The sequence below is a fragment of the Aythya fuligula genome, chromosome Z (genome assembly GCF_009819795.1).
Source record: "Aythya fuligula isolate bAytFul2 chromosome Z, bAytFul2.pri, whole genome shotgun sequence".
Lineage (NCBI taxonomy): Eukaryota > Metazoa > Chordata > Aves > Anseriformes > Anatidae > Aythya > Aythya fuligula.
The window spans coordinates 25996201-26017460 of record NC_045593.1 but is presented as its reverse complement, the minus strand read 5'-3'; the positions used below and the strand labels follow the sequence as shown (position 1 = coordinate 26017460).

General features: G+C 36.1%; 1 protein-coding gene across 4 annotated transcripts in view; it reads left to right on the top strand.

Annotated features, from left to right (window-relative positions):
- The window catches only part of IQGAP2 (IQ motif containing GTPase activating protein 2), a 125488-nt gene that overhangs the window by 103020 nt on the left and 1208 nt on the right, over positions 1-21260 (top strand). For all 4 annotated transcript variants that reach the window (XM_032205396.1, XM_032205393.1, XM_032205392.1 and 1 more), the window contains 15 exons: positions 254-462; positions 1163-1312; positions 1809-1972; positions 2668-2892; positions 4261-4401; positions 4719-4803; positions 7027-7259; positions 8822-8954; positions 11588-11690; positions 13304-13445; positions 16040-16127; positions 16937-17149; positions 17759-17919; positions 18728-18871; positions 20979-21087. In XM_032205396.1, coding sequence (XP_032061287.1) covers positions 254-462; positions 1163-1312; positions 1809-1972; positions 2668-2892; positions 4261-4401; positions 4719-4803; positions 7027-7259; positions 8822-8954; positions 11588-11690; positions 13304-13445; positions 16040-16127; positions 16937-17149; positions 17759-17919; positions 18728-18871; positions 20979-21087 — 2300 coding nt within the window. The remainder of the gene's footprint in view (positions 1-253; positions 463-1162; positions 1313-1808; positions 1973-2667; positions 2893-4260; positions 4402-4718; positions 4804-7026; positions 7260-8821; positions 8955-11587; positions 11691-13303; positions 13446-16039; positions 16128-16936; positions 17150-17758; positions 17920-18727; positions 18872-20978; positions 21088-21260) is intronic.

Below are 21260 nucleotides of genomic sequence, written 5' to 3'. Positions count from 1 at the left end.
AAAAATAAAAAAAAAATCCAAGATTTCTTAGTTTCCTATTCCCTTCAAAAACAGGTGCAAACAGTTGGAAACCAGTTGTGTTTTACCTATGCTATTTTACATACTTGTACTTTATGATAAATATTCAGCTTATGCTTGTAACTGTTATAACCTTTCTGCAGTTCAGCTTTTTATACACTGTAATCAGTTTCCCAAGGGTTTTACACGTGTTCAGTGATGTGTTAACTAACAAGCCAATTTTTTTCAACTATAGTTGGTGCTGAAAATCCACCCTTGCCTGTCTTGCGCAAATTCGCCTACCTCTTGGACCAAAGTGACTTAGATTTTCAAGAAGAACTAGAAGTAACAAGATTAAGAGAAGAAGTGGTTACGAAAATTCGATCCAACCAACAGCTGGAAAAGGACTTGAACTTAATGGATATAAAGATAGGGCTGCTGGTGAAAAACAGAATCACTCTTCAGGTCAGCAGACTGTTCAGTACTTAGTAACGTACACTGACAACTTCTATGTGTTAGAGCTCAGGATTAAAGAAACACAGAGTGGTTGTGTTGGAAGTGACCTCTGGAGATCACCTGTCCTGCTCAAGCAGGTCTACCCAGAGCAGGTTGTCCAGGTCCCTCTCAATGTGGCTTCTGAAGATCTCCAAGGAGGGAGTCTCCACAACCTCTGGGCAACCTGTGATAATGCTTGGTCACCCTCAGTTAGTTACAATACTGGCAAATGAAACACTTTGCTTAAGTAATCTGGTCAGAATAGCTTGCGTGAGAAGTTGCTCTTTTGTCCTGAGTGGTATTTCTGTTTGCTACTGAATGTCAGTTTGTTTTGCTAGTTTGGACAACAGTAATTATTTGGCACACTTAAAGCATTTTGGTAGAATAGAGTAGTCTTCTGATCATATTTGAGAGATTAAATAATTATTTAATTAAATAATTCATTAAATAATTAATGAGTCTATACATGAGATCAGATTTCCCAAACAGTCACTGTTGGCAAGCCATAATGGTGGCAAAAAAAAATGTTCAAAAGACCAGCTAGTGAATAAAGTAGCAAAAAGTACAAAGCTGCTAATAAATGACCTGATAGCAACATATAAAATAGTTAGAAAAAAAATCCGATTTGCCTTCTACATTTACATATAATATAAACTTTTGATCATTGCAGGATGTGGTATTGCATAGTAAGAAACTTAACAAAAAGAGCAAAAATCAGCTAGAAGAGATGGTTATGGTTGATAAACAGGGTATCAAAGGATTGAGCAAAGAGAGAAGAAAAAAACTGGAGGCATATCAACACTTATTCTATCTATTACAGGTAAGTCTTAGAGTAAAAATAAATATGACAAAATTGCTGAAGGAAAAAAGTATATTGCTTGCTCTATTTTAGCAATGTCAGTAGCAGTTATGAAAAGATTTCCAAAGGAGTGTTGTATGTAGATCACAGTAGATACTATCTTGGTCTTCTAATGTTTCCTGCAATTTAGAAAATCCATGCTGTCCTTAAATTGTGCAAGAAATATAGATGCTTTATTGTTGAGAATAACTTCAAGCCATACTGAAACCAAATAAATGTTTTCTTACATACATCTTTTAGTCCGCATGAATTAGTGTTAGTTTTATCCTTCATTGTATGTGGTGGAAAGGAAGCTGTCTGATAAGCAGCTTAAAGCGTATAATAAATTTTTTGCCCTTCCAATTAATCACATCTCACCTAAAATTTTCTAGAAGCTTAGATCTTCCCAGGGCAGATGCCCTTTGTAGGGATGGTTTATCTCAGAAAATAGTGTTCAAATAATTTGTTTGTTTTGCAGACTAATCCCATGTATCTGGCAAAGCTGATTTTCCAGATGCCTCAAAACAAATCAACCAAGTTTATGGATACAGTCATCTTCACTCTCTACAACTATGCCTCTAATCAACGAGAAGAATATCTGCTGCTCAAACTCTTCAAAACTGCTCTAGAAGAGGAAATAAAGTATGTACATTTAGTACAAGACTTCAGTTAATTTGTCTGACAGGCATTTCAGTAAATTCTTCATACCTAAAATAATTTGGTTAAATTTTTAATTGCTGTAAGACTATATATATAAATTTCAGTGGAGAATTTTGCTTTCAAGGTAGTAATTTACCCTGAAAATTAAATAATAAACCCTGTAAAATTAACACTTCAATTCAGAAAAAATTTTCTATGTTGAATATTTTTTTTGATAGTCACTTAAAAGGGGAAAAAAAAAAAAAAAAAGCTGGGCTCTCTTGCTTTCATAATTAGGTATTTAAGGGTGAGGAAACTTTTTTTTTTTTTTTTCTGCATAGGTATGTATTTTGAAAGTGTAGTGGAGATTGTTTTGTTTCTTTTTTTTTTTTTTTGAAAAATTACTAACTTGTTTTATGCACTTAACAGGCATTTGGGCCCTGACTTGTTTTTTTTATAGATTTTTTTTAGTGATCATTCGCTATGCTGTGTTCCAGGGACATTATATTAATTCTCACTAGCATTCAGATACTAACTGCTACAATGTTATTCTATAGAGGAGTCTAAGAAATAGTCTGCATAAACATGTTTGAATATGCATAAAGGGTGCTTTCAAAAGAGTGGTCTGAAAAATGCTTAAAAACATTGATAACTGCATACATAAGTAAGATCTGTAAACTTTTCTATTGTTGATACAGCTCTAAGGTAGACCAGATACAGGATATTGTCACTGGAAATCCCACTGTCATCAAGATGGTTGTCAGCTTCAATCGAGGTGCTCGTGGACAGAACACTCTGCGCCAGCTCCTGGCACCAGTAGTGAAGGAGATCATGGATGACAAGTCCCTCATAATCAACACTAGTCCTGTAGATGTGTACAAGTCATGGGTAAATCAGCTAGAAATGCAGACTGGTGAGGCCAGGTAAGGGAGGAAGCTGGATATACCATACCATCTCTTACACACTTGAGGGATCCCTCAGTTTAACTTCCTCTTTCCTTCTCTGACAAACTGTGCTTGTGTCCATCTGTCCTTCCCCCATCTTTCCATAACACAGTGGGATGCTTACTTGGGGAGAAGTGCTTGAAATATTGTACTTCAACCTATTCTGAACAATATATTACTTTTATAGAATCACAGAATGGCTTGGGTTGGAAAGAACATTAAAGATCACCCAGTTCCACTCCCCCCTACTATTGGTGGGGATACCTACTACTAGATCGGGTTGCTCAAAGCCCCACCCAATCTGGCCTTGATTGCCTCCAGGGATGGCACATCCACGGCTTCTCTGGGTAGCCTGTTCCAGTGCCTCACCACCCTGAGAATAAAGAATTTCCTCCTTATATTTAATCTAAACCTATCCTCTTTTAGTTTAAAGCCATTCCGCGTTGTCCTATCCCTACACTCAAAGAGCCTCTCCCCAGCTTTCCTGTTAGGCTCCCTTTAGGTACTTTAAAGGCCACTTTAAGGTCTCCCCAAAACCACCTCTACTCCAGGCTGAACACTCTCCAACTTCCTCAGCCTTTCTTTTTTCTAATTTTTTAAGTGATCCCAGGGATTTTATTCAAGTGACATCTGTACCACTGCTGTGATTGCTTATGGCTTGAGGGGAAAAATGAGATGAGGAAAAGGGGAAAGAAAAATTCTCTGTGAATTCCCCCTTCCCTTCATCACCCTTGCTTTCAAAGCTTGTGGTCTACAACAAATCACACAAGCTCCTCTAGCACCCCTACAGATTATTCTAGAAATGATGCCAGATGATCCCAGTTCCTGAAAGTATACTTGCTTGGAATCTAAATTTGCTTCCAAATGTGACAGCATTCCTTAAACCTTTGGATTGGCTTGGGTTAATCAAAAAGAAAATCTTGTTTATGTTCATTCTACTTCCTTTCAGATATGAAAATGATCAAAAGTCATTTACTTCATCTTTATAGGTATAGTAAGCCATGCTTTGAAAGAATTTACAGAACTTTGTTTTTATAGCAATGTGATAGCACTGTCCTTCCGAAGAACTATGAATTGGAACTTTTTAAATCCATTATCAAATTTAGGAATCCTCTTTTGTAACAAAGGGAAGGAACATGGCCTGTGTGCCCCTACCCAAATGAAGAGTTCCCTCCAAAAAAGAAGCTAATGCACCTGATACTCTTGTTAAAACTCTTGTTACTTTGTAAACTTCAGCTGTATTTGTGTTTTTCTGTTCACTGACTCCTATGAGGCAAAAACTAAATAAATAAATCTAGTTTATTCTCTGATATGCTTAGCATGGTTTAATGTCTGTTTCCTTTACAGCAAATTGCCATATGATGTTACTACGGAACAAGCATTAACACACACGGAAGTAGTCAGTAAATTGGAATCATCAATTCAGAGTTTGCGAGCAGTAACTGATAAAGTTCTCACATCCATATTCTCATCTCTCAACATGATGCCGTAAGTGCTAAGTTGAGGTTCAGTTCATGTGAATGGTGAAGCTTGATATAAACCTTGTCAATTGTGATCCTTTCAAATTACATGGTTTGATATGTGCATCTCCAATGACTTCCCCAGTAGAGGGAGTGGTTTTCCTACTCCTACTCTGTTTTAGTCTTGTGAATGTCTCCATATACTTGAAACTTCTTGTATTTTCCATTACGATTTGTTTTGTGTTTTAAGTAGCTGACAAAAGAGCCAGTAACTTGGCTTACTAGTATGATTTGTTTGTTTCATCTAAGTCTTTCAGGTTTTCTTTTTGTCTGTTCCACTTGTAGCTATGGGATGAGATATATAGCCAAAGTTCTGAAGAGCTCACTCCATGAGAAATTCCCTGATGCAACAGAAGATGAACTATTAAAGGTAGACTTCCAAGGGCAAACCACCAGCCACTTGTTCTTTTGATGCCAAAGGGGATTTTTATTGACACTAAGCATTCTAATGAACTGATAAACAACAGCATTTATCTGAAGGGATCTGGTGTTACTTGGGTTTTAAAGGGGTGGTAGAAAAGGAAGAGAAAGGAATTCTGTTGTCACAACCTAGATTTCTTAGTCTGTGTGCTCAGCAATTCCTAATGACACTGCTCAACTTCTTGTAGATAGTCAACTTAGTAACAGTTCTTAGAGGTTTGGTCTTTATTTGAATCATCATACTTTTTGGTTTTATATTTTTGCCGTTGCCACTAGAGGTCCTTTCATGAAGAACACAGTAGTCTTTATTTTTTTTTTCTTCCCTGAAGTTATCATATGAAAAGTAATATATTTAATTTAGAAAAAGTTAATGTTTTAATTTAAAGACAGTGTGAAAGAGCTCTAAAAAAAATTTACAAGTAGGTCCTTTCATTGTATTGCACACACTTAAGGTAGTTCTAAATGTTGTGGAAATGAAGCTCACAAATGAAGTGTGAGTGAAGGTATTGTACAGGCACTGTGATCATCTCTAACCTGTCACGTAGTCATTGTGCCTCTTTAGGGGCCTTGCTCCATGAGCCAACAGCGAACTGAAAGACTGACAACTCTGAAATTACAACTATTTATATTTCAGTAAAGGTGTTTTTATTAGTGTTTAATGAAATGGTTTAATGAAATGGTTTTAATGAAATTTTTAAATGGTTTTTAAATTGCAAGGGATCCATTTCAATGGGACTAGCCATGTGTGTATATATAATGGCACCAGACAGCATTTCTGAAGTACTTCTATCCATCACTTCAGCAAGGCAGATTAAAAGTATTGCTTGACATAAGAAATAAGTAGAAAATAGAGCATAAAGCATTCAAGCCTTTGTGCAAGCTGGAGGTTCTACAGGTGACTACACATAAACTAAGGATCTTTGCAGAAAGAGAAGTCCTTTCTTTTTCTGGGACCAGGAAAGATATTAAACAGCCATTTGCATGACACAAATTACTGCAAGATCATTGTAGAGAGTGCAGTTTTGGAAAACGTGTTTTCTAGTCTCTTAATAATAAAAAAAAAAAAAAAAAAAAGACATTGAGACTTGTCTCTTAATGTCAATAGATGCATTAAACATTGGCAACTGTCTGTTGCACTTCAGAAAATGAACCTGTGGAGACAAACCTATCAAAATCTAGAAGGAAAGTTGTATGTGTCTTGATGTGTTCAAGTCAATGCCTTACACTAGCTTGACTATATCTAGCAGTACCAAATTGAAACCTTATTTTGAAAGTCTATAACTGATGCTTTAAAAGGCCCAAATTCTAAATACAAAAATTATTGATGTGTTGTTTAACTAAAAATATTCATTACAAAGTTTGGAATATATATATTTTTATTTTTGCTGTGGAGCAAATCCAATGAATATAAGAACTGACTTAGAGCTTAACGGAATACTAATCTTTGAAGAGTTGTTAAAAAAAAAGAAATGTTGAAAAAAAAAAGTTGTTAAAAAAAAAAAGAATGTTGAAAGATTGATTCTATTCTTTTATGAATTTGCTTTTTGGTGTTTAATGATATTCAGTTTTTGTGTTAAGTGTTATTGAGACATTTGCCAAAGTGTTGGAAGAATTTGTTGTGAGATAAGCAGTTGATTTTTCTCTTCCTTAATAGTTTACTAGATAATTAAGGGCTATTTTAAATTGAATATTTTACCCAGAAACTTTGTTACTCCAAAGCTTAAAAATAAGCTGTAGTTTTTATTACTGGTGCTGGTTTAAATATAAATTTGAAGATTCCAGTATATGTCTGGTAGGTTTCTGACAGTCAAAAACAGACAGTTATTGTAATGGAAATAATGTAGTTGAAATCAGGCAATTCCATTTCTAAACATTTTTTTAATACATAGCTGTCTGATATCTTGGAAACATGTTTTAAAAAGTACATGTCTGTACACAGAAGTATGTATGCTTGGTTTTTTATTGTGTTATGGTATGGTGCACTTTACTGTCCTTGCATCATATAAAAAATCAGACTCTTTTCAGTTGGACACATAGGTAACACATACATCCTAGGAGTTTTTCCTTGTTTTCTACCACCAGTTCATATGGTCTAAGTTGGAAGTGATTGATAATGTTCTGTAAAATGTGATTATGTATGAAAAGGAAATTCTCTTAATTTTTTTCTTTACAGATTGTTGGAAACCTCTTGTACTATCGCTATATGAACCCTGCCATTGTTGCTCCTGATGGTTTTGATATAATTGATATGACAGCCGGGGGCCAGATACACCCTGACCAGAGGAGGAATCTAGGTTGTGTGGCAAAAGTCCTTCAGCATGCTGCTTCTAACAAGCTCTTTGAAGGAGAGAGTGAACATCTGTCATCTATGAATGCTTACCTCTCACAGACATACCAGAAGTTCAGGTATGAAAGGCTCTCACAAGTAGCTATACAGTAAGAATGCTCTTCTAGGATGAGTAAGGAAGACTAGTTTGTGCATTCTGCAAATAATAACACCCTGCTTAAAGTTGAATGTTGAAGGATTCTCACTCACTGAGGAAGCTGAAGCAGAAGGAGCATGTTGTATTCCTTCTTGAGCATTACTTGGAGCACCAATCAGCCCTGCTGATTTCATTGCAGTAAGACTTCCTTACTGTAAATACAGATTATGAAAGCAGCATGAAATGATTCACAGTCTAGCAGAAACATTTGTGTTCCTCAGTTGGGTGGGATAGCTGAATGTTTTGTCTGAGGAAAAGACTTACTGATGAGAAAAAGTTGCTTTTTTCATTTTTATTCTTTCATCTTTATACAGTCACAGGAAACCGTTTGTTTTGTTACACTACAGGACACAAGTTTGTTGGAATTACTGACCATCTTTTCGTGTGGTTGCTATTATACTGAAGTGTTCTTCTGCCCTGTGTCAAACTTATTTTTGTAACTTTTATGCTTATTGACCATGCTTAATAAAAGCAAATGTACTGTTCATATAATGTGTTTCCTTGAGAGATCAGCCATGAACACAAAGGCATAACCTTAATCACTCTGTTTATTTAAGGTATTATTTGAGGGCACGACACAAACATGACGAATAGGGTAGAAAGTGTAGCAAGATCAACAAAGGTTAATAAAGGAAAAAACCTACTCTAACTAGTCCTTTGATTACTACAAAAGAAAGAAATCGTCTTTTAATGAAGCCAACTTCTTACTAGACTGATTCTCTGGGGATCTTTACTTAAAACAGAAATGCCCTGCCTACCTTAGATACCAATGGTGGTTAATCCTAGCTGCTCAGATTCAGATCCTCTGACTTTAGAAAACAAACTGTTCCTTTGGCAGGAGGACCTTGCTGTTTGTTGGTTGTCTATGCATATCCCTGAAGTCGTTAGTAGCTCAGAGTAAATCATTGTCTTGTAAAGTAGGACTCTGTTCTCCACGTAGCTGCAAGTTGATATAATGCTTGAAGCATTTTTTGCATTTTCTCCTCTTAAGATCCTTGGATTTTAAACAATGCCATATTTTATGACACCTCAGTTTGATTTGAAGAAGTGATTTAAATTTTGTAGCCCAAAGTTTAATAATTTGGTAATTTTATATAGTTATCTCAAATAATTTCTTCTCAGCACACTTCATACTACAAAGTGCATTTATAACAACAGAGGGTATTTCTGTGGAAATCCTTTCATAACTTCTTAAGCATTAAATATGGGTTTCTCTAAATATTTTGGATTTGCCGAGTTATCAGTCTGTGCAGAATCAGGAGAAAAATCTTACCTCAAAAATAATCTTTCACCAGCTGTCCAGGAAGTCGTCATTAGTGTTTGAAGGAACCTTTCTTCAAAGACAATATATTTACACATCAATATAGAGTAGATTGCAGATTATAAGACAAATATAATGCAAATTGAAGACTTGCTTATATTTTTAATACAGCCAAAATAAAGAGAATTTATAGCTAACAATTATTGTCTCTCATTTTCTCTTAGAAATTTTTTTCAGGCAGCATGTGATGTTCCTGAACCAGAGGAGAAATTCAATATTGATGAGTACTCTGATATGGTGACCCTCAGCAAACCTGTCATATATATCTCAATTGAAGAAATTATCAATACCCATTCAGTAAGTGGATATACTTATTAGGAGACTAAAATGTATAGGTTATGAAATAATTATAACAGTCTCTGAGGAAAGTTTAAAGTGTGTTTCTTTTGAAAGAATTTCTTCAGTCTCTAGTATGGTTTGACATTGAGTATTAAATTTTCCTAGAGGACTGCTTCCATGTAAAAGCAATATCTTGAATAACAATGAGAATATAACATTGTATGATGGGAAAACATTTTTGTTTCCATCTAGTGTGATATTGCTAACTTATTTATATTTATAAACTCTTTCCTATCTTGGTTAAGAAAGTAAGCCCAGTTTGAAGAAGTTCCTTTGATGCTAGGAAAACAGGAAATCTCAGTGTATTTTGTTTCATACATCATATATGCATTGTGTTGGAAGCAGACCTAAATATCTGATTTAGGAAGGACAAACTGTATTTCCTGTCAGATCTTTTTTCCTGGGTAAAGAATAGAATAATAGAATCATAGATTAACTGCAGTCCATAGTTTGATTTAGGGTACAAGTTATGTCTTCCACGTGGTCTTCATGAAGCTGGGGTAATATTTTCTAGCTTAAAATATTATTTTCTAGCTTAAAAAAAAAAGGGGGGAGAGGAGGCAGGAGGAGGGAAGTACCACAGAGAACCTCCCCTTATGTTTTCAGATATGCTATAGAAAAAGTGCTCAACTTCCAGTATACCACATTGCAAATCCTCTTATAGCCTGGTCTGCTAATTACATACATGCTGGATAGTCTTTGTATCTACTTTTTTCTTTTAATTTAAGGCATAGACCTATTCCTTTATGCCACTCATTGGTGACATTTATACACTAGTCTTATTCAAATATTACATCTAGTGAGGTTGTTTTTTCTCTAATATGTCCTTGGAGTTGAAATTACTATGCTATTCTGGTTTTGTTGATAAAATATCCTATAAAATATGAAATAACTTAATGAAAGTAAATTGCTGAACAAAGGAGATCAAGAAGATTGGTCTTTTTTGATAATATCACAACACAGTTCTCTGCTTGCAGGAAGTAAGCAATTAGGTGGGAATACTACACATTATTTTAGTGCAGTAACTCTAGCAGATGATCTTCTTTTACCAATGCCACTTCTTCCACCAAACTTCCTGCTTTCATCTGAATTGTCTTCTCCCACTGTATCTTCCCTATGAATGTAAATTCAGCTTTCCATTCTGGTCATACAGCTCAAAATTAGTTTGAGTAACAGGATGTACATAAAAATCCTGTCCTTTGTCATACATAGTTCAGTTTAAAAAAAAGTTCTCAAATCTGACCTCTATCATCAGATCTGGTGGTAACTGCTTAACTTATTTTCTTTTCACAACTCTTCAGAGTGTAGCTGGAATGAGAGATCTGTTAGATTCATCAGCTTTGTTTTTTTTTTGGTACTTCCATGTTTTTGTCTTGCCTGAGAGAGGACTTGTTCTGTGAATGTATTCATTCTGTGCTTGTATACAGTTAAGCATGGTGGAGCTTTATTCAGTATGAGTAGAGTTGCTCAGCTATTTTCATAATATCATACTCAATGCTATGTACAGTGTAGGGTAGTTGCTGCACTTAAGTCTGAGAAATTAACAATTACAGGCCTATAATTCTCACTTAAGACTGAGAAATTAAGTTACAAGCCTATAGTTCTCACTTAACTGTCCTGTTAGTATGACTGAAACACTTACATGCCTTTGCTTTCTGGACTTGGACCTTTTAGTTGTCAGTAAGTTTATAGTAACCATTAACTTTTTTCTAAAAATAGCTTGCAGTGCTTAAACTACTTAATATCTTGGAATTTTTGGCTTCTATGCATGCTTTGCTATAATTAAATTTCGAAGAAGCTTGGTGACCCCATGCCTTTCCATCAGGCTTTCATATAAGGAATACTTCTAAGGGAAATGAACTGCTGGATTTTGCAGTCATCAACACTGCCAACTCAATCTAACTCAATATGAGGTCACTTTATCATCAATAGTGAGAACCTGTTTACAGGAAAACGTTAATGCCCATCCATGGTCTTTACTAACTTGTTTCACCAGTATTTTTGTGGCTTAGTTTTGGGAAGATGTCTGGGTGCAATGAAAGTTACTGTGAATATGTTCATAAATATGCAACTGCTGCTTTACTGTTTCTTATAGTTCTAGGTGCTGTATAGATTCCTTTCTTACTTATAAAACTGAAAGGTATTTCTGAAAGGTATCACTAACAGTATTGTATTTCAAAATAGCTACTATAATGGTTACACAGGGGGAAAAAATAAATATATTTCTATGCAACCACTGACCCTGTCTTCATCCCTCTGTATTCTCAGTTCAGGATGCCACACTGAAAGGTACTGCTTGTGTTATTACCCTAAAGGCAAATCTTAAACTTTTTTCTTCTCAGTTGTGATGTTCAGCACTGAAGTTAACTTGCAGAGGAACACAGCAAGCTGCCTTACTGCAAGAACAATTCTGAAGTCATTGTCTAGAAAGGTGTATGCTTGTTCCCCCTGCCTCCCACCCACTTTAGTTCCTCCATAATGCTGATAACAATCCATCTTTTTTTCAGTATATAGTCTCCAGATTTCTTTACAAGTATAAAGACATTGGTATGGCTTTTTGGAATTATGTCTTTATGTACATTTGTTTACAGCTACTGTTGGAACACCAGGATGCCATTGCCACTGAGCCAAATGATCTGCTGAATGAACTGCTGGAAGGACTGGGACCTGTTCCTGATGTAGAGTCTTTCCTTGGTATGTTGTTTTTCATCTCATGGTTAACTTCAATTTGGGGTAAGACTAAATGGGGTCTTGATTTAAATACTACAAGATACACAAATTCTCATCTCTCTGATGTTACCAGATTCTGCATTTACTGTAAACATGTTTTTTTGAACACTTGCTGTGACATTCTCAAAAGTGAATTCACACTTTGACTATAGGTGATCCTGCTGAAAATCAAAGCTGATGCAGAGTCAATACAGGTAGCTATCTTTGACAGCACCCTTGAGATGTGTGAAGAGCTTCTAACTGAAATTTTAACTGAATCATAAGGTTGGAAAAGAACCCCCTCCAAGATCATCTGGTCCAAACATCACCCTACAAACAATGTCACCCACTAAACCATGTCCCTAAGCACCATGTCCAACCTTTCCTTGAACACCCCCAGGGATGGTGACGCCACCACCTCCCTGCGCACCTGTTCCAAGGTTCCTGACTTCTCCTTCTGAGAAGAAATGCCTCCTAATTTCCAATCTAAACCACCCCTGGCACAACTTGAGGCCATTCCTTCTATTCCTATCACTAGTTACACGCAAGAAGAGGCCAACTCCCAGCTCCCTACACCTTCCTTTCAGGTAGCTGCAGAGAGCAATAAGGTCTCCCCTGAGCCTCCTCTTCTCCAGACTAAACAACCCCACTTCTCTCAGCCACATCCTGTAGGACTTGTGTTCTAAGCCCTTCACCAGCTTTGTAGCCCTTCTCTGGACATGCTCCAGGGCCTCTGTCTTTCTTGTAGTGAGGGGCCCAAAGTCAAACACATTACTCGAGGTGTAGCCTCACCAGACCTGAATACAGGGGAGGATCACTTCCCTGGCCCTGCTGGTTACAAAATTCCTGATACAACCAGGATGCCACTGGCCTTTTTGGCACATTGCTGGCTCAAACAAGCATCAGTCAGCACACACAGTACTGAAGATTATTTGTGATACAAAATCCAAACACTAGTGTTTCTAAAAATGATCTGGTTTTGTTCAAATTGCCGGACAGGGAAAAAAAATATATATTTTAAATAACCTAAACTTCGTATTTGGTCTTCTTGGCCACAAATGGCCACAAAATTGCAGAGAAACTTTTAAATACCAGTTTTAATTTGGAGACTTATTTTTCCAGTTAAAAATGAGGTTTAAAAATATATTTGAATTTGTAACGAATAAATGTGGCTGATATTTCATTTGCCTCAACAGTATTAGGAAGTGAACTGCATTCCTTCTTGTTTAGAAAGTAGCTATAACATCACAGATAATACCAGGTTCAAGGTAAACAGCTACTGCTCTTTCATTTTTCACTGTCACTGCAAGTTAGGATAAAAGATATGAAATCATTCTCCTTTTGAAAATAAGATGTGAGTCTCTTGCAGATCAGTACTTCAAAAGGAAATTATTTGAGGCATTTCCAAAATATTCTGAGTTTATAAGTAGATGGTTTATGGTTTTGTTTATTCAGTGTTCCCCCCCAAAAAGACTGCTTTTAATGGTAGGAATGGGTGTGTTATTAAATAAGGTGATGATTAGGTGGTGATTTTGTTTTATGCATTGACTCTTCATAAAATTAGCAAACTGAAGTAAAAGATATTTCCTTTCTTACAGGGGAAGGATCTGTTGATCCCAATGACCCCAACAGGGAAGGCACACTGAATCAGCTTGCAAAAACAGAGATTTCACTGTCTTTAACGAGCAAATACGAGTTACGAGAAGGTGAAGATCAGGATCTTAAAAGCCTGATGATAAAGTAAGTTTTGCTCAAAAATCTGTATTTTTAAAAATAACTGATCAATGACTGGATCCATAATCTATACATAATGAATATTTTCTGGGAAGCTATAAAAAAAATTCTGCTTTAAAACATCACAGTCTTGGGAAAGTTGAGATGAAAAGCTGTTTAGATGCTTAAGGGGTGGACACTATGAAACTGTCTTCTCTTTCCCCTGAAACAAAAACACTTCCCTGACCTACTGCCATCAGGCACTGGAACAGGATGTGACTGTCACTTTAGTATGAATAGTGCATGCTTTTATTTTATGTAAAGGAAATGATGTTTATTCTATTCCTTTACTAAAGGAATTGATGTTTATTCTATTTAGTCTGCAGATTGAGGACTGAGTAGTTGGATAACCTATAACCTACTTTATAGTCCAAAATTTTGTCATAAAATCATATACTATCAATGGCTTGTGTGTCATCTTCAGAATTATTTAAACTTGTCCAGAATAAGGCTTGTTATATTATATCCTGCTGCTACTTCAACAAAGGGGAGAATTGGATTGTTTACTTCTCTACTTAACACACAAGTGAGAAAGCTAGAAATTCACTTTAAATCCTTATGTTGTATTTCCCTCTAATGTTCTTGTAAGCACTATGAGTGTAGACACAAACTTCAAGTTTTTTCAAAATCAAAACACAGAGGGAAAAAGAATTTACTAGGTAGTATGTGAAGTTTTACTTTTGAAGAAAGTTCTTAGCTATAATGTCTGCAGTCCAATCTCAAAGTCAGACTTTGTTCAAAGTCTGGAAAAAATATAAAATTTTAGGTACAAGAAAAACTTGTTATCTATACTAAAAGGAAAAGGAGTTTTTCTACGGTAAGTTTTACATATTTGATCTGAATCAAACAAAAAAATAGTTTTTCTCTAGCCTGTTATCAAAACTGGAGACAGTGAAAAGACTGCAAAGACAATAACAAATCAGAATGGTGTTAGTTACTTGGTGTTCCACAGACCAGGGCTCTAGAGCTATTCCCAAAGTGTTGTGGGTTTTTGTTGTTGTTTTTATTATGGATATGCCTGCTGTTGTCACTTAAAAACAAACAAACAACAACAACAAAAACTGTTCTGTTTTTCCTCTATGTCAGACTAATATGTTAGCCCTTAACTTTATCTCTGAAGATATTCAAAATCAAGGCCAAAAGAAACATTTAAAATCATATTCAATCCTTTACATTGTGTGGAAATACATTGAAATAGTAGCAAGAAAATTAACAGAATTTAACTTCTTTGCATAAGTGCTTTCAAGTAATCTCAATGGCATTTTAAGATCTAGTAAACAAACTGACAGAAGAATAAATAGCAACCTGTGTTAAACTGCAGCAAAAAAAAAAAAAAAAAAGTTAAAATACTTGACACAACTGTTTATACAAGGGATGTAAACACAGATACTGTAGCTTCCTTTTTTTCTCTAAAGCGACATGCCTCTTGAACAGAAGTATTAAAGTATTTGTTTTTAAATGGTTTTGTTAAGGCTTCTGTGACAAGCCCAAAGATTTGCAGGTACCTCTGTCTAGAAGACGTTATGTAAGGTGCCCAGTACACGTGGTCTGAATGCATAGGGACAGCATGCCAAGTTGTACGTGAGTGGGGAGGAGTGGAGCCCTAGGCTGTTTTGCTTCTGGAAAACAAGAAATCTGAGCTGGTTTGGTGTAAAGGAGATGAAGTAGGCATGCATGTATTACCAGCCATATCAGCATACAGATAGGTTTCAAGTGCACGGAATGGTAACACTGTCCCATGTTTGCTACTGTTAATGGTGGTGGTGACCACCAAAGGCTGAGAAAGGTTTTGCCAGGCAGAGAAAGCCAGGAATGTGTTGATGTAACACAGGTGAATTAATTTTAGGGGATCTTGGTGGTTTTGTTTGTTGTTTTTTCTTTGTTTTCTGGGGGTCTGGAGGGAATTCCAAGAGTTTGTGAAGGAAAAATCTTGTTTGTAATGGTGTCCTCCGAATTAATAGAATTCTGTAATAAGACATTCTTTGAAGTATTATAGATAAACTCCTACCAAAAAAGAACTGGTTTACATATCAGCATGCAACAGCTTCCTTTTTTTTTTTTTTTTTTAGTGAGGAAGTGCTCCATATGTTGCCACTAAAGAAACATCTGCCCCTTAAGTAGTGTCTGCTGTGCAATTCCTTCAAAAGTTCAGCTTTGAGTGCCTTTCCACTTTATTTAGTAGATACGATCCTTATGTACCTGCATAGTTCAGGCTTTGGAAAGGTGACCTTCCAACCTGCTGTCATGATCATAATTAGAATCCTTTTTTATATTGTTGGTTTGGTTTTTATTATGTTAGCAGTAACTGTTATACTATGTTAACCAGTTAGATATTTCCTAAAATAAAAGGGAGAAAAGTATGTACACACTTCTCTTGTTGCCTGTGTAGAAGTCATATGTTCAGTGTCCAGATCAATGGAAGATCTGGAATATAAAACCGAAGAAATACTTGTATTACCAAGCATAAAGGGCATGCTTGCTAGTTTTACAGTCAAAGAAATAAAATGCACAGATGAACCAGTGGTAACTGTTTTGTAATACCCATATATTCTTTTTAAAAGGACCAAAAGACTTATTGTGGATGTGATACGAGCTCAGCCAGGGGATACGCTCTTAGAAATATTAGAAACAACAGCCACTGTGCAACAGGTAAGTGCTATATTATGCCTGAATAGGGAAGAAAATAACTATTTTATTAAAGCTATTTAAAAGCAGATTTCTGACAGCTTTTTCTCTTACTATAATAATAGCATTGTTGCTATTTGTAAACTACATGTAGGACTGGTAACAACTTGGAGGAGGGGGGAATATTAATTCTTGCTGTCAACTACAACAGCTGGAATAATATATTTCATAATTCTTTAAACTTGTAAACATGGCCTTTTCTTTCCTATGTACTAATGCAAGCAAATAGCCTGAGGTGAATTCTCTGATGGATTTTTCTTTTTCTTGTAAACTTTGGTATATTGAGTTATTTGCTGCCTAGTATATTTGCTTAAGCAGTATAAGCAAACATTGGCTTGGGAACTGCAGCTATCTTTGATGTAGGAAATGAGTGGGAAGAGCTCTCAGCTGAGGATTTGCCCTGGAGATACTGACGCACAAAGCCACATCTCAATAACATGCACTTTTTAGCTTAGTTTAAAGAGTGTGTAAATGTGTGTGTAAGCAGGGGGCACCTGTGAGACCTGGACAGTCTTCATACAACTAAATGAAGCCAGTGAGTCTTCTGGCTAATTTCAGACATGTTTATATTAATTGAAACGTGACTGTTGTGAAGAGTTACTGAAGGTATATCAAAAGGGAATAGTAAACTGAGCAACTTTAGACAATTTGATAAGAAAATAGAAACAAAGACAATTACATTTCTTTATCTCCTGTGAGAATTCAATGCATCTGAATTCTTAACTGTTATCCTTAATTGTATCCCTAAATGTTTTGGATTTCTTTTTACCCAGGAATCTGAGCACTTGAAACTTGTAGAAAAACGTGCCATTTTAGATTCCAAAACTCCAGAGAAAATGAAGCACAGTCAGTCTATTTTTGAAGAAGGGCAGCTACCAATAGAACAAAAGAAAAGGAAAATTCAGAGAAATCTCCGGACATTGGAACAAGCAGGATTAGTGTCTTCAGCAACTAAGTACCAAGAAATTATAAATGAGATTGCTAAGGTAAATAGAACATGCTTCTTCTAAACTGATGATTTTTTTTAGGTATCTAGCTCAAATCCATTCTAGCTAGACATGTTAACTGATATTAAGTCTGGATAGCAAAGGCTACTGCTCCACATTATTCAGTTCAGGTAGTTGTGCATTAGCATGCTGCCTCTCAGTTAATCAGTAAACTAAGATTTGTTTCTTATTTGAACACTTCATTGATTTATTGTAGTGTCCTGAAGACCACAATAAATTTCAGGCTACCACAACTTGTAATTAATTTAGCTCCAACTATTTGTAGTCACCTTGAATGAGGGGATATAAGTTTGCCCACAGAAGACATAAAGCCAGTGTTGGACTGAGTGGGCCTTGGTGCAGACATCCACAAGGTTAGCTTTTCAGTTGTCAACCTGCTGGGCTTTCCTAGGGTTTTGAGGTGCCCAGTGACAGCAGTCTGCTTGGAGGGGCTGTCACCAGATGGAGACAATCATGCATTAGGAGAAAGAGTTTCAAACCACCTGTCCAATCTCCTTTCCAACCAATGCCTAACTGTTTAACTTCCCCAAAGTCAATATATCTAATTAATAAGCTTATTGCATAATAAGCTTAAATCTTCTGTTTTAGGATATCCGGAATCAAAGAAGATACAGACATCACCGAAAAGCTGAACTGGTGAAACTCCAGCAGACTTTGAATGCACTTAACTCCAAGACAGCATTTTATGAAGAACAAATTAATTATTACAACACCTATATAAAAACTTGTTTAGACAACTTAACAAGAAAGTGAGTTGATTCTTCTTGTCTTTTAATATTTTAATGTGTTTTATTAGGAGGGATAGCAGGTCTTGTAGTAGGAATCTTTGATTCCAATGGGTAGGCAACCCACAGATTTAAAAGTACATATGAGTTGCCACTGAGCTAACCAAAAATCCTTAAACAATGAGGCATACATTTATTTAATTTTTCCTTAAGGAGGACTGTTTCCCTATAATATGGTTTCAATATATTTAATTAGTGTTACTTTGCAAGTCTACTAGCATCCTTTGAAGTCATGAAGCTTTGGGAAGTGACTATTGATTTTCTTCCTTCATTGAATAGATTTGTCTTTAGAATAGAACGGGGAAATAAATAAAAAAACATCTTATTTTTCATGAATGATGCAGCCACTCATTTGTGATCCAACTCCTAGTAGGGCCATTAAGGTGTCAAAATAAAAGCATTTTAATGGCATGAACAGGAGCTTTCTCAGTGGTCCAAAAAGGAACACTAACGATCAACCTTATTTAATACCTATGTCACTGTATGCTTCCAAACTGCTGCTTTTAAGTGATGATTGTGAACTCTTTTAGACTGGGTTTGCATTTCACAATAGAATTTAGATAAGTGCTAGTAAATGTTCATTCAAAATAATTACAAAAATATTTTAGACTACTTCAGGTGCCAAAAATCCTTCTAATTCTTGGATTGTTCCTTAATAGCTACTTAGGAGGGCAAAGAGTGAAGAAAAAATAAAGCTAGAAGACTAGCTGAAATATAAAAGACATTTGTGTGCTGGTAGCTTAATTACAAGCCATTTTTTGTTCTCTCCCAGAAATTCAAGGAGGTCAATTAAAGTGGATGGAAAAGAGGAGGTAAAGGGAAGCAAAAAACTGAAGCAGGCATCATTAAAGTATACTGCTGCAAGACTGCATGAAAAGGGTGTCATCCTAGAAATTGAAGATCTTCAAACTAACCAGTAAGTGTGGCACAAAACAATTGAGAGCATTTTCTAATCACCAACTCCCTCAGGAGTCTGTCTTTTGTGAAAATTATTTGCAATTTCCTGCACTGCACCTAAAATACCTTCAGATTTTTTTATCATTCAGGAAAAAGATAAAGTCTAATAGTTGTGATTAATTTTTATCCTTGTACCTTGCTATATGACTACTCCAGTAAGATACTGGAATATGTCTATTTTGGCATTAGTTTAGATGGGATTAGTATGAGTTAGGCAGCATGTTCACTAAGGACTGACTTGTTAAGCAATTGTAACATACTTTTTCATTTGCTGACCAAATGCTTTCATATTACTGAGTAAATACCTCATATGCTGTGCTTCCCAACTATGGCAAACTGGGAATGTATGTGGTAGTTTAACCTCCCTGTTGTATCTATCCATTATAAAGCTGCTCTTCCACCCTATGCATCTTTCCATCTTGCTTCTACATTGGAAAAGGTTTCTGGGTTGCAACTTTTTCCAAGTAGGTTTGTCAACAGTGGCAAAACTGACACCAGAGATTTGTGTACACCTGCAAGATGATACTCAAAGGTGGCAGAACAAATCTGCGTGCCCTGTGGACACTTGTTCCTCTTTGTTCTCTGTAATTCTCACAAGCAATTTTTTTCTCAGTATAAAGGACTGTTAAGAGCTATATGCCATACTACAAGTATACGAGACAAGCCTCCAAGAAGATATTGCAATAGTGATGGTGTGGTTCATGCAACATTATGCTAGTGATCTTCAGATAATAACTGATAGATCAAGTTAAAATGTCCACTCCCTAGTCTAACAAGGCCAAAGCAGATTTCATGTTAAAGTAAGACACCCTTTTTTAGTCTTCTCTTACCTTCTGAAGACCACTCGACAGACCTGTTCTAAGTTGTTAGGCATTGGAATGGGCTGCCCAGGAAAGTGGTGGAGTCACCATCCCTGGAGGTGTTTAAAAGACGTTTAGATGTAGAGCTTAGTGATATGGGTTAGTGGAGGACTGGTTAGTGTTAGGTCAGAGGTTGGACTTGGTGATCTTGGAGGTCTCTTCCAACTTAGATGATTCTGTGATTCTGTATATAAGTTGAACCTGCCATGTGAAGGTAGTAGTAGCTTCTGCTTGCAGTTCTGCAGGATCAGCATATTACAACAGGATGGGAAATGCAACATGGCATACAGTTTCATGAATATTTTTCAGTGACCCCTGTGCTCCATGTACTTCACTGTTTATGCATCCTACCTTAACTATGCATTATATAAATCAGGTCAGAAAAAAGTGATCAGATTTTAGTTTGTGGGTACAAAAGGAAAGGAGAGAAAGGACAGGCTTACCCACCAGCTGATATAGCCAAACTCTGGTATAGCCAAATAAATTCTACTAAAACTCAGATGTTCTCCATCAGACTATGTGATTCTACACAGTGGATTTGCTAAAACAATGAGAACAATTCCTAGATTACCCGGTATGTTATGTTGTTGCACTATACCAAAACCACTGGTCTGGGCAAAAAGCATCCTTCCTGTTCAAAGCAGTGGGATTTGTTTCTAAGGGTCACTTAAATTTTTTGGTTGGCTTTTTTTTTTTTTTTTTTTTGGTTTAGCGTTTGGTGTCTGTTCATATGCAGTGTGTTTTCTCACACATTACTTGTACAGCTTAGCTAGCAGCAAGATGATGCATGAGAGCTGGTGCTAGGTGCAAAGTTTAAGCTGACGTTTCTACCAGTCTTCCTGTTGCCCAGCTGAGGTCCAACAGCTCTCGTGGAAAAATTACTCTATGGTCCCTAAAGGTTTCTGCTGCTGGGAGGAGATAAAGCTATGCTTACAAAATGAATATGTCACGGAAAACACTGCTTGTTGTAAAAGTTTTTTTGTGCTTTTTTTTTTTTTTTTTTTTTTTTTTTGCACAAAAAGGTTTTTGTGTGTGTGAGAGAGAGCTCTTCAGCTCTTCAGGGTTTCTATCAAACTTTTGGAGTATATAAAACCAATATATGGAGTATATAAAACTCCAATATTTGGAGTATATAAAACCAATGGAGTCTTTGGAGTATATAAAACTGCATATCGTACATACTCAATTATTGTTCTTTGTTTTAAGGTTTAAGAACGTGATGTTTGATATAACACCTGGAGAAGAAGTGGGTGACTTTGAAATCAAAGCAAAATTTTTGGGGGTTGAGATGGAAAAAGTGCAGCTCCATTTCCAGGTAAAGTTTGAATTTTATCACTGTGTTCTATAACCACATTCACATTTGTTCTAAATAGGAATTTTTCAGTCTTTTTCTAAATCCATGAACTATTCAGTCACTGCAAGGCAGCAGGTCATAGGGGGAATGATTTTGTAATCTGTGAAGGATGCTGGGCTTGGAGTAGGGTTAAG